At 39.0% G+C, this 16,759-nt stretch overlaps 1 protein-coding gene across 6 annotated transcripts in view; it reads left to right on the top strand.

The window, feature by feature from the left end:
• PTPRZ1 (protein tyrosine phosphatase receptor type Z1) overlaps positions 1–16,759 on the top strand; it is a 178,006-nt gene that overhangs the window by 82,695 nt on the left and 78,552 nt on the right. For all 6 annotated transcript variants that reach the window (XM_067042270.1, XM_059073956.2, XM_059073955.2 and 3 more), the window contains one exon: positions 14,702–14,881. In XM_067042270.1, the coding sequence (XP_066898371.1) occupies positions 14,702–14,881 (180 nt within the window). The remainder of the gene's footprint in view (positions 1–14,701; positions 14,882–16,759) is intronic.

Below are 16,759 nucleotides of genomic sequence, written 5' to 3'. Positions count from 1 at the left end.
GCCACCTGTGGAAGTCCTAAGCTTTCTCCAAGTTTTCTGTAACTTCTCAAGGGGTCTCCCTTCTCTGCCTGCTTCACTTCCTTTGTCCCAGCTTCCTGTCTCACCATCTTTGTTTAATCATGCAGGGGCAGGGAACCTGCTCATCCAAAAAGAGAACCTACTTATATCTATAGTTACTGAAAAGACTGTTACAGAATCTTTCACTGATGTGGACACAAGGTAGACACAAGTTAAGATACCTTTGAATCCATACAAATGTATCCTTATTTTGCATACATGATAAAGCCTTGAAGAATCGATTTATTAAAAATAAAATATAATTGACTTGCATGACAATTTTAATATTTTTATTTATTTGGGATTGATAGTCCTTTGGCAGAGGCTCATAACATTTGAGTTTAAAGCCTCTAGCCATTTTAGTTTAAAGCCTTTTATGTATATTCATAAAGAGTAGAGGCACTTGCTAGTTTAATGGACTATTGCACTAAAACTCTTTGTAGTGTAAATTGATTACCACCTCATTTTATCTGATTTATAAATTGTCACATACTAGAATTACTCATGTTCAAACACTCTTACATTTAAACATTACTAAAAAATAAACTAGAAAAAAAATGAAAGAACCAGTGTTCAGACTTGTCTGTTTTCAAGAGTTTCCGGACTTGAGACTAATTAAAAAATAAGTGGAGATTCAGAAAGCAGAAAGGCTAGAGACGCAGCAATAGACTGTGTGGTTCTCACAAGCTGTTTATTGCAACATTAAAACAATTTATTATAATTCATGAGTCAACTTTAAGATTTTTTAAACCAAGCATTAAATTTACTCTCTTTAAGTAGAAATTTGGTTTCATTATCACTGAAACACTTTTTATTTTCTCATTTTAGGCTTTAAATTTGGGTAATAATGTTTCATCATCTATTTCTTTTATATTTCACAGGTTCTGTTAGCTTTCATTGGACAGTTTACTTCAAATTGTTCGTGAAATAATAAATTTTCATTATCATTATTTCCCTCAAGTAATAGCCATATGAGTGTCTGTCTATAGAACATTTACCTTGTTTGGAAGGACCGTGATATAACAGCAAGACTGAGCAAAGGTAGATTTATGCAAAAGGCAAACAGACCTTCAATTCTTTGGGGGATTCGTTTTTTTAATTCTAACCCTTTCTATTATTTTAAGAAACATTTCTGGTTGTATTTTGTTATGAAGAGCAATCAGAATGATCACTGATGTCACATCATGTGTATTATTATTCAGCAATATACATGTTTAAGGAATCTGCTACCATTAAATTATTCTTTATGTTGCTCTTGGTGAGACCAATGTTTTATTGGCACTTTGCAAACCAAGGGAGTAAGGTGAAGATAAATTTCACATGTACGGAATCATCAGTCTAAAATGTTTATATGATTTTAGTTCCCTGAAACCAGCCACCATGCTCTGTGAGGGGCTGGAATCGATGGTGCCACTTTAGTGCCATCCATGGCAGAGCTCAGTTAGGCCATCTTCATGCTATTCCCCGGGATTATCAAGTCTGTAGTGTAGACCGTAGAAAACCGTGGCTCTCCCTCCCCTAAAACTACTGCCTGGTTGCACAGTGACCATGGCGGATGCCATGGGAGAGAATGACTTGGCAAGCAGTCCCCTGGAGGAATAGAAACTCTTGCCTCTTGATCGCTAGCACTGCCATCCTTAGCCACCCAAGCCAGAGTCATTAACCATTCACCACCCCTTCTTGCTAACCCTACTGCTAATCAACTCCCTGGCCCTGAGTGTTTTCCTTTCTCTCAAACCCCTCTCCCTCTTTCTCCCTGCTTCTCTCTCCCCTAGTTTCGATCCTTACTATTCTTCAGCTAAACTGTTGCTCAAACTTTTAACTGACCTGAAATCAGTTTCATCCTCCTCAGCTGAGTAACCGTAGTTACCTGCATGAAACTTAAATACGACTCTGCCACCTGCACCTTAAATCCCTTCAATAGCCTCCCAGAAAAGTTCAAACCCTTTGTCATGGCAATCAGAGCCTCAGCATCCACTCACCCCTACCCATTCTCTCTCCTGTCTGCCTTGCCTTTTATGTATCAGCACATAACACTTCCGGCTGTTCTTCTCAGATAACCATTCTTTCTCTCTTCTGTGCTCATGCCTTTCTCTCTTCTTGGGTACTTTCAGCCCTAGATATCTTTCCCACCTTTAATTTGGTAATACTTGCCCATCATTGCAGACTTATCTCAGGCATCTTGTCATTCAGGAAGCCTTCTTTATCTCTTGTCCCATCTGGGTTAGATACAACTCTTTTATGTCCCTGAAATATTCCATGCATATCTCTGCTTTTATCCTTAGTAGACTGTATTATAATTAACAGTTGCTATGTCTTGGTGTCCTCACTAGAACCTGAGTTCCTTGGTGAGGGATGCTGTTTTATTTGTCTTTGAATCTTTTTTTTTTTTTAACATCTTTATTGGAATATACTTGCTTTACAATGGTGTATTAGTTTCTGCTTTACAACAAAGTGAATCAGTTATACATATACATATGTCCCCATATCTCTTCCCTCTTGCGTCTCCCTCCCTCCCACCCTCCCTATCCCACCCCTCTAGGTGGTCACAAAGCACCGAGCTGATCTTCCTGTGCTATGCGGCTGCTTCCCACCAGCTATCTATTTTACGTTTGGTAGTGTATATATGTCCATGCCACTCTCTCACTTTGTCCCAGCTTACCCTTCCCCCTCCCCATATCCTCAAGTCCATTCTCTAGTAGGTCTGCGTCTTTCTTCCCGTCTTGCCCCTAGGTACTTCATGACCATTTTTTTTTTTTTTTAAGATTCCATATATATGTGTTAGCATACGGTATCTGTTTTTCTCTTTCTGACTTACTTCACTCTGTATGACAGTCTCTAGGTCCTTTTGTACTAGACTTTTATTCTGTTTCACACTAGGCACTCTATAAATATTTGATGAAGGAATGAGTAAATGAACAGGTAAAAGCTGTATTTAATGGAATTAAGTTTTGATGGGATCTGAAGATAATATAAAACTTAGTATTCTTAGCTGCAGCAATGGATCTGTGATACTCACAGCTTCCTTGTTAGTCCTTGCATGTGACCAGTAGAATGCATCTAGGTGATCTGATTTTAGAGTATTTTGTGATAAGTGTATCAAGAAAGGAGGAACTGATAGTTCTATTTAGGAATTAAACCAGAAACTTTGGTCTTATAGGCAGCGTGTTCTTTAACCGAAACAATAAACAACACTGTAGGAAAATTATCAGAAGTCCTATTACCAATAGAAAGATCTCAGTTATATCTGTGTCTCAGTCTTCAATTCTGAATCCCTGGTCCTCCCAGCAGAGGTAGGAAACAGAGCCTCTATTATGCCTCATACTGATAATAAGTATGTGGGCTATAAGCTTTGAGTGCAGATATGATGGTGGTGTCTCTGTCACCACCACTGTCACTGTTCTCTGTTGCACTGCTACTTCCTTGCTGGAACAGCTTGGCTCTTCAGTTATTGGAGCAGAGAAAAAGTTGATGACCACAGGGGAGTTTACAGTGACTCTAAGGCAACTTTCAGAGCTATTCTACAAGAAGAGTATTTTATTCCTTAAACAAAGGAGTGATTTCCAGAGGTATTTTTGGTTCTGTGTTTGTTGTCTTATTGATAATAGACAGATTGCAGCAACAATGAAATCTTGCTCTGTATTTCTCTCATCTTCCCACTGATAATTTGCCTGCCTTTTGTAGAGGTCAGTTAGTTAACAGCAAATGCTACGCTGAAGTCCTGTGATTAATCAGTTGGCATGGCCTTCAGTCTCAATCCTGAATATTAAACACAGTGGACTCATTTGGAGAAAAACAGGCAAATATAAAGGTCATAACATTAATCACAGAGTTACCTAAAGCCTGAACCTTTTCTTTCTTTTAGAAGTGATGGCTTGTCAGAGGGTGATGAGAGAGCAACAAGACCTCTTCATGGTTTCTGGGAATTGTTAAATTTCAGCAGTGATTTTTCTGATTTTGATTAAATATTTGATACCAAGCCACAGCAGTAGAGACACTGTAGTATTAGGCTTCACCACTATCACTCTTCTGATTTTATAACAAAATGAAGGATCACAGAGGACTCTGTGGTCGTAACTGTTGGATAGCTTTTTAAAAATAATTACCTTTGCCTCCCCCCCACCAGATTTGAGACTGGGGACAGGGGAGATCTTCTAGCCAGAATCTCCAGTTCCCTGACCTTTTGTAATTCCATCACACGCATCCTACTGATCTTCACTGTAGGACTGCAACCCCTTATCCTCTCTGCTTGTCCGTCAGGACTACTGAACTTACAAAAACAAAAGCACACACAGACACACTTTTGAGTGGTGCCTCTGCAAGTTCGTGGTCGCCCACACGAGTGGAGTCCTCAGTGCTTTCCATCAGTCTTGAATGTCCACAGATTCATTCTCTACTGCTTTCCTCACGTTCCCTCTCTTACTTGCATCCCTCCCACAGCTAATGCATCGTGCTTCCAGTTTTCCTGAGAAAATAGGCAAAAGGGTTAAGAAAATTCATACTATCTGCCAGCCCATTTACATGTATTATCTCATTTAATTTGCACAGTCTAAGAGACAAAGAGATTATTGCTTTTCCGACAGAGAAGGTAACTGAGGCACAGGTGAGTGGTGCCTGTAAATGGTGGTGCTGGGATTGAACCAAAGTCAACTCAACTCTCAACCTCTTTTCCTTCCATGGGATGTGATCCTGCTCTACACCTGAAGCTCTGTGGTATGAACCATCAGATTTCTTACTCCCCCATCTCTGAATGTTTACAAATCCTTATTTCCTTGATTTTTTTTGTTATGTTTCTTTTCCTCTTATAGGCTAATAATCCTCCATCCATGATCTATCTTCTCCCCTTGGGGGAGCCTTGATCATGGACCTCTCATTATTCAAACTCCTTCTTATAATAACTTTCCCCTCAATATATATACATGCTTACATTTCTGTCTTAAAAAAAGCATTCCTCATGCTTGCATCAGTCTTTGTATGCTACCCTATCAATCGTCTTTCCTTCATAACAAGCTTTAAAAAAGCTCTTTTTTAATGCTACTCTGTCACCACTAATGTAGTCTTCTGCCTACTGTCTGAATTCCAGGTCCACCATTCACTAAAATAGTTTTACTCTAGGAATACAAGATTTGGAGTTAAAAAATAACAAAATCCAATAGTTACTCTTCAGTCATGACACTGTAAGCTTTCTAACGTGTATGATATTTACTTTGGGATAATCTCTCATTGATGGAACCATCCTTTTATGACTTTCAGAATACCATTTTCTCCTAAATTTGCAATTCTTTTTCAGGCCACTTTTTCTTAATTTCTTTGGGTGCTTCCTCCTCCCCTTAGGCTCCCTAAATGTTAATACTCTTCAGTGTCTCATCATTGACCTTCTTCTTGCTTATTGACTTTAATTGAAATATTTCATCCACGTTCATGGTTTTAAATTACCCCCTCATTAATGTTCCCCAGTCTCTATCTGTAGTCTGGACTTCTTAACGGCTCTTGGACCCATATTTGTGATTGCCTAATGAACCTCCATGGAAACCTCAGTCTGTAGGTTCAAAGCCAGGTGCAAAGTCTTTCTTTCTATCCATTCTCTCTATCAACATAACAGGTACTATGATACACCCAGGTATACTCCAGTCAGGATCTTGGGAGTCATCCTTTGCCTATATCCCTTTCTCACTTCCAAATAAAAATCATTTCCTCCTACTTTTAGTTTTCAATTCTGTTGTGTTAGTTTGTACCCCCAAAATTCCCTGCCTTGATTCAGTTCTTCTTTACTTCTCTATAGGATTCATTTCATCTTCTGATTAAAGCACTGGTTAATTGTGAACCATTAGGAGTACCAGTCTACTTGCTCTGCTCATTGATTTCATTTGTACCCACCGCATATTATCAGGTTGTAATTATTTATCTTCAGAGTAATAGTTTTTTACTGTGTCGGTGTCCTTAGATCTTCATCTTGTGTTTTTATTTTTGTTTTCCCCGTGGTCTGTAAAAATTTAAGTTGTTTATTGCATTATAGAGCAGTAATTTTTATTGTTATTGTTTTTTTAAGGTTTTTATTTGTTTACCTCAGATTTTTCCAACTTGAAAAAGTCATAAATTTTTTTTTAAACAAGTTTTCTTTAAATTTTATTTATTTATTTATTTATTTTTGGCTGCATTGGGTCTTCACCGCTGCACGCAGGCCCTCTGCAGCTGCAGCGAGTGGGGGGCTACTCCCTGCTGTGGTGCGTGGGCCTCTCACCGCGGCGGCCGCCCTTGCTGTGGAGCATAGGCTCCAGGCGAGCCGGCTTCAGCAGTTGTGGCTTGCGGGTTCCAGAGCACAGGCTCAGTAGTTGTGGCCCACGGGCTTAGTTGCTCCCCGGCATGTGGGATCTTCCCAGACCAGGGCTCGAACCCACGTCCCATGCACTGGCAGGCAGACTCCCAACTACTGCTCCACCAGGGAAGCCCCAAGTCATAAAATTTTAAACAGGAACTTTGAAGTAAGTTTCTGATCGCTATATTTATAGTAAACTTCAATTAATAATGTTCTTCAATATCATAGTGCTTAAGGAATTTTTGTGCTAGCATTTTCCTGAATCAACTGATAACTACCTTCCCTGACATTTGTAACCCTCTGTCAATTGGATATATCTGCCAGGCTTGCAAAGATTTTCTGCTGCCCTGATATGAGTGTCCCATTAGGACAGATAATGAAGGAAAATGCAGTCTTGACTAAACAGCTTCTCGTGCTGAAATTGTTTGCATTTGATCTACTTTCAGCGCAGTTTTAATAGCAACCATTATCTATAGTCACCAGCTGCTTTGCTCTCTCTAGCTCTTTAAACCTCTGTTTAACCAAAACCATAAGCAGGCACACTGATTTGTGTGTGTAAAAATACATCCTTGGGCTTCCCTGGTGGCGCAGTGGTTGAGAGTCTGCCTGCTGATGCAGGGGACACGGGTTCGTGCCCCGGTCCGGGAAGATCCCACATGCCGCGGAGCGGCTGGGCCCGTGAGCCATGGCCGCTGAGCCTGTGCATCCAGAGCCTGTGCTCCGCAACAGGAGAGGCCACAACAGTGAGAGGCCCGCGTATCACAAAAAAAAAAAAAAAAAAAAAAAATCTTCATTCTTGGTCTCAACATAGAAAGTTACCTCAGACATCTTTCTTCCTTTGCTTTCAGATTCTGTGATGACACTTACTGGTGTGACATAAAATCACTCAATGACTGTTACTCAGTACTTCAGGGGTTTATTGTCTAATCTTTGAGGAAGCTCCCTTTCTCAAGCAGCTGACTGCCTTATCTGAAAAGTGCATACTTAAATATATATATATACAGTTTGCTGGAGTACTAAGTTATATGCTATACTTTTATTGAAAATAACACTGATTTGTTTCATTTTTTTATTTAAATAAACTGAAATTTGAATCAGACATTTCACTGCTGATAGCGTTATGCTATTTCAGTGACTTATAAATTTTGGCTTTTGGTATATTTGTTAGCACACATAAAGCAAGTCCAGAGTAATTTATAAAGCTTTGATTTATGGTATATGGAATCTTGAGCGGAGTTTATTCAAAGCAATTACTTGCAGTTAATGCCACAATCATTACTATAGTCTACATTCCAGTATTACATTTATTTTTGCCTCTTAATAATAATAATAGTTTTATATGTAAATGTGTAGAGACACAAACATTTTCTTACATCAAAACCTGGACTAGACAAGAAATTCATTAAAGATTAAAAGCAGTATGTATTTTTCTTAACGTTATCTTGGTCTTGAAAGAATCAGTTCTAAGTCTACTGTTATTCAAAGCTTGTTAAATATCAGTAACTTATGATAACCTTGAAAAGAAATAAATATTGGAATTTTAAAATATTTAAATGAATTTTCAGTGGATGTCTGCTGAATACCTTACACTGTATTATAATTATTTTATCGATTTTTCTGATGTTGGAAGGTAAGACTCAACAGGAATCATGCAAAAAAGAGAGAGGAAGAATGATTTTTTCTTTGACTTTCATTTTCATCATTTTCACTTTTTTCTTCAAATATTAAAAATCTTCATTGGTATTTTTTTTTTACTCATTCCTTCTTTATTTTAAACTTTAGTTTTCCTCAGTTGATATCTTTATGTTAGAGTCTGATGGAGTAATAAATACTTCCCTACACAGAATGTTTTTTAGAATGTGTTCCTATTTAGAAGGTGTGTAGTACAAAGATATTGAAGTGTAGGTAACTGTAGATATTTTATTGAAGTATTTATTCATTCAGGAAATGTCTATTTAATCCTTAAGTGCCAGGTTCTAAGAAAGGTTCTGGAATTATGATACAAATAAGAAACAGACATATTGTAGTTCAAATAAATACAAGGTACCTTAGCCATTCAGGCTGCTATAACAAAATACCATAGACTGGTGGCTTATAAACAACAGAAGTTTATTTCTCACAGTTCTGAAGACTGGAAGTCCAAGATCAAGGCACCAGCAGATTTTGTATCTAGTGAGGGCTGCTTCCTAGACCATTATTTTTTCACTGTAACCTCACATTTCAGAAGGGGCAAGGGATCTCTCTGGCATCTCTTTCATAAAGGCGTTAATCCTTTGTGTTAGTCAGAGCCCTTATGACCTAATCACCTCCTAAAGGCCCCACCACCAAACGGCATCACATCGGAGATTAGGATTCTAACATAGGAATTTTGGAAGGACATAAACATTCAGTCCATTGCACAGGGATTATGTACAAATCAGATGAAGACAAATAGAGGATGCCAAGGGAAATGTCCACTAATTGTGCAGCCTCCCTCTCCCTGCTCATCCTGCATTCCTACCAGCTCAACCTCTCTGATAAGGCAGCAGTAAGCTCCTTAGCCTTCCAAAGCCTCAGTGCCTCCCACTGGCCTCCCCAGGTATGTCTGATCACAGTCTGCCTTTCCACCTCCCTCTGTAGAAGTCCTCGGCATTCACTCTCCGCTCACAGGGCCCAGCTGGACTGCTCGCTTCTCTCTGAGCATTGCCCGCACTTTTCTGCCGCCATGAGTTTGCTGAGGCTCATCGCTCAACCAGACATGCTCTCAGTTCCCCTCTGCCTGTCAAGATTCTACCCATCCCTCAAGGCCTGCATTGTGTGCTTTGATATCCACGTTTACCTTCTTTCATCCCACCTACTCCTTTAGGCATTTGTCTACTTTTTCTTGAGCACGCCCCCAACCTTCTGGGATGCAAGAATAAACAAGCAAGCAAACAACCTTGAACTCATGCACATCTCCTACAGAGCCTACAATCACTTTCCATTCTGCTTGGAATCAAGAGTGCACAGGACGTAAACACTGAATACATTCACTTGGTGTTCAAAGCCTCTTTTCCAAGCATTTAATTTGTTTCTACTATGTGCCAGACTCAGAGTTTGGCAATAAGATACAGATGCGATAGCTAAGTTGACAAACAGCATCCAGTCTGTGAAGTGCTCCAATACAGGTGAGCACAGGAAATTTATTGGAGTGGTGCTAGTTCAGGTGAGTCAATAAGTGGATGAAAGAATGGATGAATATGTGAATGAATAATTTATTTTAATTCTCTAGAGCTGACATTTAGTACTCTGCAGTCCTCCTGATGGGTAAATCACCCTGATAATCTTCTGCTGCAACTACAAGGCATATCCTAATTTCTTCCTTCACAACATTTGTTAATAACACTCAAGTGATACAGTATAGTTCTAATGAATTCTGTACACCTGCTTTCTTGGGTATGTCATCCTGGTTTCTATTATGACATAGACTGAGGTCTCCAACTGCAAAATGAAAAACATTAATTTGGGAATTTTAAACATAATGTTTAAGTGTAATGTTAACCTAATGGTTCATTATTAAAAACAGCTAAAGTATATTTAATGCTTCTTTGATTTATGTTTCGTCCTTGTGCGCAATCTTAACACTTTATTAATTTACTTTCCCTGGGTCTCTACTTATGATGATTTGAAACATCCTCTTTTCAGAGTTCACTGCAAAAAGAACATCAAGGTCTTATTTTCTTGGACTTTTTCTGTTTTACATCCTTTTCACTAAAAAATTTCCTTTTGCCTATTCTGGTTCTTCTATTTTGTCTGTTAATCACAGAAATTAAGGAGGCTTCCTGAACCTGTATCGTACTTGACATCATGATCTAGTAGGTATTTTAAACTGAGTCTACACTCATACACTTCAGAGATCCAGTGACTCAGGATCATTGGGTTGTACAAGGTCAGACAACATACAATTTGGACACGAGATCTTTCTTTATATCCTTCAGCAGAAGTTTAGTGGGGAGCAGTCAACAAAATTGCCATATAACAGTCAGATGTGATCTGCAGTTGAGTTTAGAAATGTTTCTTTAGTCGGTCAGTTTTCCTTCTTTCTTTATTCTTGTTTTCGTCCTATGTTAGACCCCTGTGAGCTCAGACTCATAAAATGAAAGACAGCATCATTGTTTTGTCTGTTTCAGTCATTCAACAAATGTTTATTGAATACCTACTATGTGCCAGGCTTTTTTTCTAGACACTAGAGTGTGGAAACAATAAATAAATAAACATAAGTAGTATCTTAGGAGGAGAAAAATAAAGCAAGGAGAGGTGATTGAGAATGACTGAGGGAGGGACATGTATTTTATACAGATTGTTCAGAGAAAGCCTCTCTCCAGTGAGATGCATTTGAGCAGAGACCTGATTGGAGCAAGCCTTGCAGACAATTGAGGCAGAAGATTCCAGAAAGAGTAGCAGCGAGTGGAAATGGTAAGCTTCAAGGCTTTGCAGGCTTAAGGAACAGAAAAGAAGCCAGTGTGGCTAGAATAGAGTGATCACCACAGAGTGGTAGGAAGTGAGATAAGAGTGCATGTGAGTGGTGACATCATATAGGATCTGTCAGCCCTGGGAAATAGTCTATATTTTATTCTAAGATGAAATGGTATTGGAAGGACCTGAGCCAAGGGGTTACATGCAATCTCATAGGTGCTTTAAAAGATAACTTTAACTACAGATTGCATTCGTTTTCTTATGCCACACAGCAAATTACTACAGATTTAGTGGCTTAAAACAACCCATATTTCTTATCTCACATTAGACATGGGTCATGAGTCAGAGAGGAGGGCCTACTTAGCCAGATTCCCTGCTCAGGGTCTCACACATCTAACATCAAGGTGCCAGCTGGGCTGCATTCTCATTTGCAGCCCAGGGTCCCGTTCCAAGCTTGTGCAGGTTGTTGGCAGAATTCACTTCCTTGTGGTTCCAAGACTGAGGTCCAGGTCCCCACTTTTTTGTTTGTTTGTTTGTTTCTAGCACCTTAACCATTTTTTCTGTTGTGTTAAAAAAAAAAAAAAAAAAAAAAGCTCATCACATAAAATGTGTCATCTTAACCCTTTTTAGGGGTACAGTTCAGTAGTGTTAAGTATACTCACATCGTTGTGAAACAGATCTCCAGAAATTGCTCATCTTGCAAATCAGAAATCCTATACCCATGAACCAATTCCCTTTTCCTTCCTCTCCTCACCTCCCGGTAACCACCATTCTGCTCTCTCTCTCCCTATGCATTTGACTACTTCAGCTAACTCATCTAAACGGAATCATACAGTATTTGCCTTTTTGTGATTGGTTTATTCTTTGATTTTGTTGGCCATCAGGCTGCCGGGGTGGGGCTGGGGGAGCCCTCTCAGATGCTAGGGGCCACTCTCAGTTCCTAGCCACGCACCCCTCGCACAACCTGGCAGCTTACTTCTTCAAAGCCGGCAGGAGAATCTCTCGCACTTTGAATCTCTCTCTCTCTTTTTCCAATCTGCCGAGACAGAGCCTTCTATAACATGACATAATCACCTCCATCACCTTTGCTGTCCAGTGTCGCCTAATCAAGGAAATGACTATCCCATCATATTCAGAGGTCCTGCCCACCCTCAAGTGGAGGAGATTGTAACTGGGTGTGGGAATTTGGGGGGTCATCTTGGAATCCTGCCTACCAGGTAAGTGGGGAACAAAATTGCGAAAGGGGCAAGAGAAGAAGCTGGAGACTAATTAGAAGGCGCTGGAGATGTCTAAGCCATTGCGTCTCAAAATGTAACATGTGTGTGAATCTCCTGGGGGTTGGGTTTAATTGTAGATTCTGACTTGGTAAGGCTGCAGTGGAGGCCTGACTCTCCCGACAGTCTCTTAGGTGATGGTGTTGCTACATGTGGAACAGCAAGACTTACAGGCCAGCGATGACGGTGGCTTGGGCTAAGGGTGCTAACAGTGGAGATGAGAAATGATCTGATGAAGGACAAATTTTAAAGGTAGATGCAGGGCTTCCCTGGTGGCGCAGTGGTTGAGAATCTGCCTGCCGATGCAGGGGACACGGGTTCATGCCCCGGTCCGGGAAGATCCCACATGCCGTGGAGCGGCTGGGCCCGTGAGCCATGGCCGCTGAGCCTGCGCGTCCGGAGCCTGTGCGCTCCACAACGGGAGAGGCCACAGCAGTGAGAGGCCCGCGTACCACAAAAAAAAAAAAAAAAAAAAAAGGTAGATGCAAAAGGGCTTGCTGAGGAGGAACCAGAGGCACCAGGATGGCTTCTGTGTTTAGGGGATGGCAGTGATTATAGGAGGCACTTGTAGGGCGGAAATCCAGTGTTCAATTGTGGGTATGCTAAGTTAGAATCCAAGTAGAGATGAGCACTAAATGCTGTAGACAAAACAGGCTACAAATCATATTCAGTGCTCTAGAGACTTGAAACTTTGTGTTTCTATGCACCACAACTATGAGACTCTTCCTGAGTGTGCTCAGAATTTATTGTACTGTTTGGAAAAATGTAAGCAATAAAAAGAGCTTTATTGATTCGTCCTGCAGTTTCTTTCTCTGCTTCTCTTACACTGACACTAGTAAAACAAGCAGTGTTTTCTTGTCCCCATGCCAGGGTTCTTTACAGTGAAATTAATGTATTATTACTCAGATTGTTAAAGCTGTTCCCAGAAGCCAAAATGTGCATCACTGTATATTTAAAGCATATTGTTTTCAAGCGCTCTCTAAAAAGAGAGCTAGATTTTAGAATAAAATAAGTTTGCAGCACCTATTATTGATTCTGGTGGATGCCTCACTAGGAGATGAATTACCAAATTTTCCCTGGCTATATAGACACTTTCATGGTGCGACTAATTATTATTTCTTTCCTGGGTTAAGTTATGCAAAATTAGCTTTATCACATTATGAGAGCTTGCATGTAAGTCGATCCTCACTGATTCCCTTATCACAAGAAGAAGATGGCATAGACTAGAGTTGTACGGAGTGTATGTTTTCTTATAATTTCTCTGAACATCAACCATGTGAAATCTTGACTTGACCCATACTCATGTTCTGAAAGAAACGCATTTGAAAGGATAGAAGCTGAAAATGGTGCGGCTACCTGCTCTTTCAAGGAATGGCAGCAGAAATGCTAGCGTTTAGCCAGAGAAAAGGTTCAGACTTGGACCCACAACATTGCATATATTTTAATAGATGAACATTAAATAAAACATACCCATTCTTAGCACTGCTTGGGTGCTTAGCTAAGTTAATGTCCAGTGAAATAGGTTATGAGAGATGGTTTGTGGTTTCAGGTAGTGGTGAAATAAAGGCAACATAGGGCAATTTGGGTTTAGAGGACTATTCATTCTGTGGAACAGATGAAAATTCACTTCACTGTAAGCAAAAATCTTTAGAGAAAGCCCTGTTTTATTTTTTCTATTGTTAAACCATAAAATCTGTTAGGCTTTATAACCAGGGAAAAAAGGGGGGAGAGGGGAAGGAAGGAGATATTTCAAGGAGAGCCTGGTGATTACATTTTTATAAATAAGCCCTGAGCAGATGGAAATTAAACCAAATCATTCAATGCAGGGATAAGAGAAAGTCTAAAAGGGCCTCCCCCACCCCAGCCCAGTGGAGAGTACTAAGGAAGTCAGAACTTAACTCCTCTCATCTGGACATGCTTCAATCTGGAACCCTGAGCTAAGACTAACTATCTGATAGGACAAGTAGGTTTTCTGTTGATTTGGAAGAGCGTGATGGCTAAACAAGGCCATTGTTGAACCCTACACTTGTTCTATAAGCATCTTCTTATAGTGTATCATATTAAAACCCAGAATCTAAATCTAGTCATACAGTTGTTTCTCAGTATTGGAGAAGGATCGGTTCCAGGATCCCCTCCGATACCAAAATCTGTGATGCTCAAGTCCTTTATATAAAATGGTGTAGTATTTGCATATAACCTACATACATCCTCCAGCGTATTCTTCAAGATTATCTCTAGATTATTTATAATACCTAATACAATGTAAATGCTATGTAAATAGTTGTATATACAATGTAAATTCTATGTGGATAGTTTTATATGCAATGTAAATGCTATGTAAATAGTTGCCAGCACTTGGCAAGTTCAAGTTTCCTTTATGGAACGTTCTGGAATTATTTTTCCCAAATATTTTTGCTCTGAGATTGGTTGAATCTGCAGAAGTGAAACCTGTGAATACAGAGGGCCAACTGTAATTATTTTAAGAATTGATTTAAAGATGTCCTAATTTTCCCTACTATTGTGTCTATTTTTATGTAACATATTAACCACTTTATAAATATAAAATTTAGCTTTTGCATGGTAATTTGAAAAACTAACTTCTTACCTTTTTTTCCCCCAGGAGCACTGAATCCAAAAAATTGGGGAAAGAAATATCCAACATGTAATAGCCCCAAACAATCTCCTATCAATATTGATGAAGATCTTACACAAGTAAATGTGAATCTTAAGAAACTTAAATTTCAGGGTTGGGATAAAACGTCTTTGGAAAACACATTCATTCATAACACTGGGAAAACAGGTAAAATATTTGCATTTTGTTTCTGACGTTAATATGTTTATCAGACCTAGAGTATGTTTAGGTTATTTTCCTTTTATTTTCCTTTGAATGATGTATTCTGAACTGGATAGAAACTATAGGTAGAAGAAGTCAAATAGAAAATTGGAAGTTTAGACCCTCAGAAAATGTGTACAAAAAATTAAATGACTGGGCTTCCCTGGTGGCGCAGTGGTTGAGAGTCCACCTGCCGCTGCAGGGGGTGTGGGTTCGTGACCCGGTCCGGGAAGATCCCACATGCCGCAGAGCGGCTGGGCCCGTGAGCCATGGCCGCTGGGCCTGCGCGTCCGGAGCCTGTGCTCCGCAGCGGGAGAGGCCACAACAGTGAGAGGCCCGCGTACCACAAAAAAAAAAAAAAAAAAAAAAAAAAAAATTAAATGACCAAAGTCATAATATCATGTTCTCCAGTAATATAACAATAAAGATGCCTCCACAGGAAGAGCTGATAAAGACAACATAATATATAGCGATTGTGATTTAATAACTGCGTCACTGGTTAATCACTTAGTCAATCAGGACTTCTTTTTCTTGGGCATTTTATTTGATCTTGTCTGCTCAGCCTTGTGCTATATTCAATATTTGGATGTGAAAAAAGCAATCTACTATAATTGAATTTTAAGAAATTACTAACCCTTCTATTAGAAAATTTAAAATTATATACCATCCTTAGGAAGCACTCTCTAAGTTTTTTTTCTTAGTATGCAAAATATAATGCCATAAAAAATTCCAGTAAACAACAGATAGACAAAATAGTTTATAACAGTGAACAGTATTGTTTTTCTGATCTTATATGTTAAATGAAATCTTATGTGTATCAGGAAGTTATGTAAAAACAAATATAAGAAAAAGATTAGAAAAAATATTCACTGTAATAGTAGCTATGTTGGTATGGTTTTATAATTAGTGGTATTTTTCTCTGTTTTCCATATTTTGGTAATATAATTACTTGAATGTGGTAATTTAATTTTAAGTCCCATGAGGGTAGGAATTTTCAACATCAGTGCCTGATAAATAATAAGCACTCAGTAAGTATTTGCAGAATGAATAATTTGAAAAATTAGTACATGGTATAATATATTATTATATTATATATTATATTAATACATAAGAGTATATTGTCCCAAATCTTGACATTTTCATTACCAGTTTTAAAGAATGTTACAAAGCAGTAAAACATGTAATCTCTGCTTTATTTTTCTTAGTGGAATGTGGTAAAGCGCTTGATCTTTAGAGCCACACTTTTTAGGTTCACAACTGGCCATTTAAAGCACAGTGTGGAACCTTGCGCAAGTTACTTAACCTCTCTGTGACTCAATTTCCTTATCTGTTAAATAGGGATTGTAATGGTATCTTCTTCCTAGGGTTGTGTGAGGATCAAATATTTAATACATGTAAAGTAGTGTAATGCATGGCATGTCATATGTGATAAATGTTGACCATTATTGTTATTGTGTTTGTTGCTATTGTTATTATCCATGAAAGTTTATATCTCTAGCTGGCTGGTGTCCACTGAAAAAAAAAAACACAGCCTGAAAGTTAAGAATTATGTTTTATTTGGCCGACTTTATACTGGCCAATGTGTTGGATTCTGTTCCTAATACCAACAGTGGTTTCCGCTTGATAGAACAAAGACTATTTAAATCTGATTGAGAGACATTGAAATCTTGCATTAGGGTCTCTAGAGAATCATTAATCACCAGATGACTCCTAAAGTACAGTCAGATAGTATCTGCTACGGAACTGAAATAGGAGAGTTTAAGATTCTGAGACTTGCAACCGAGGGTTCAAACATGAGATGGCTTAAACCCCTTCAGTAGGAATGGGTCTCCCGCCTTCCTTGCC

Source organism: Kogia breviceps, chromosome 9 (genome assembly GCF_026419965.1).
Source record: "Kogia breviceps isolate mKogBre1 chromosome 9, mKogBre1 haplotype 1, whole genome shotgun sequence".
NCBI lineage: Eukaryota > Metazoa > Chordata > Mammalia > Artiodactyla > Physeteridae > Kogia > Kogia breviceps.
The sequence above is the reverse complement of the archived record's forward strand: the minus strand, read 5'-3'. Positions and strand labels throughout refer to the sequence as shown.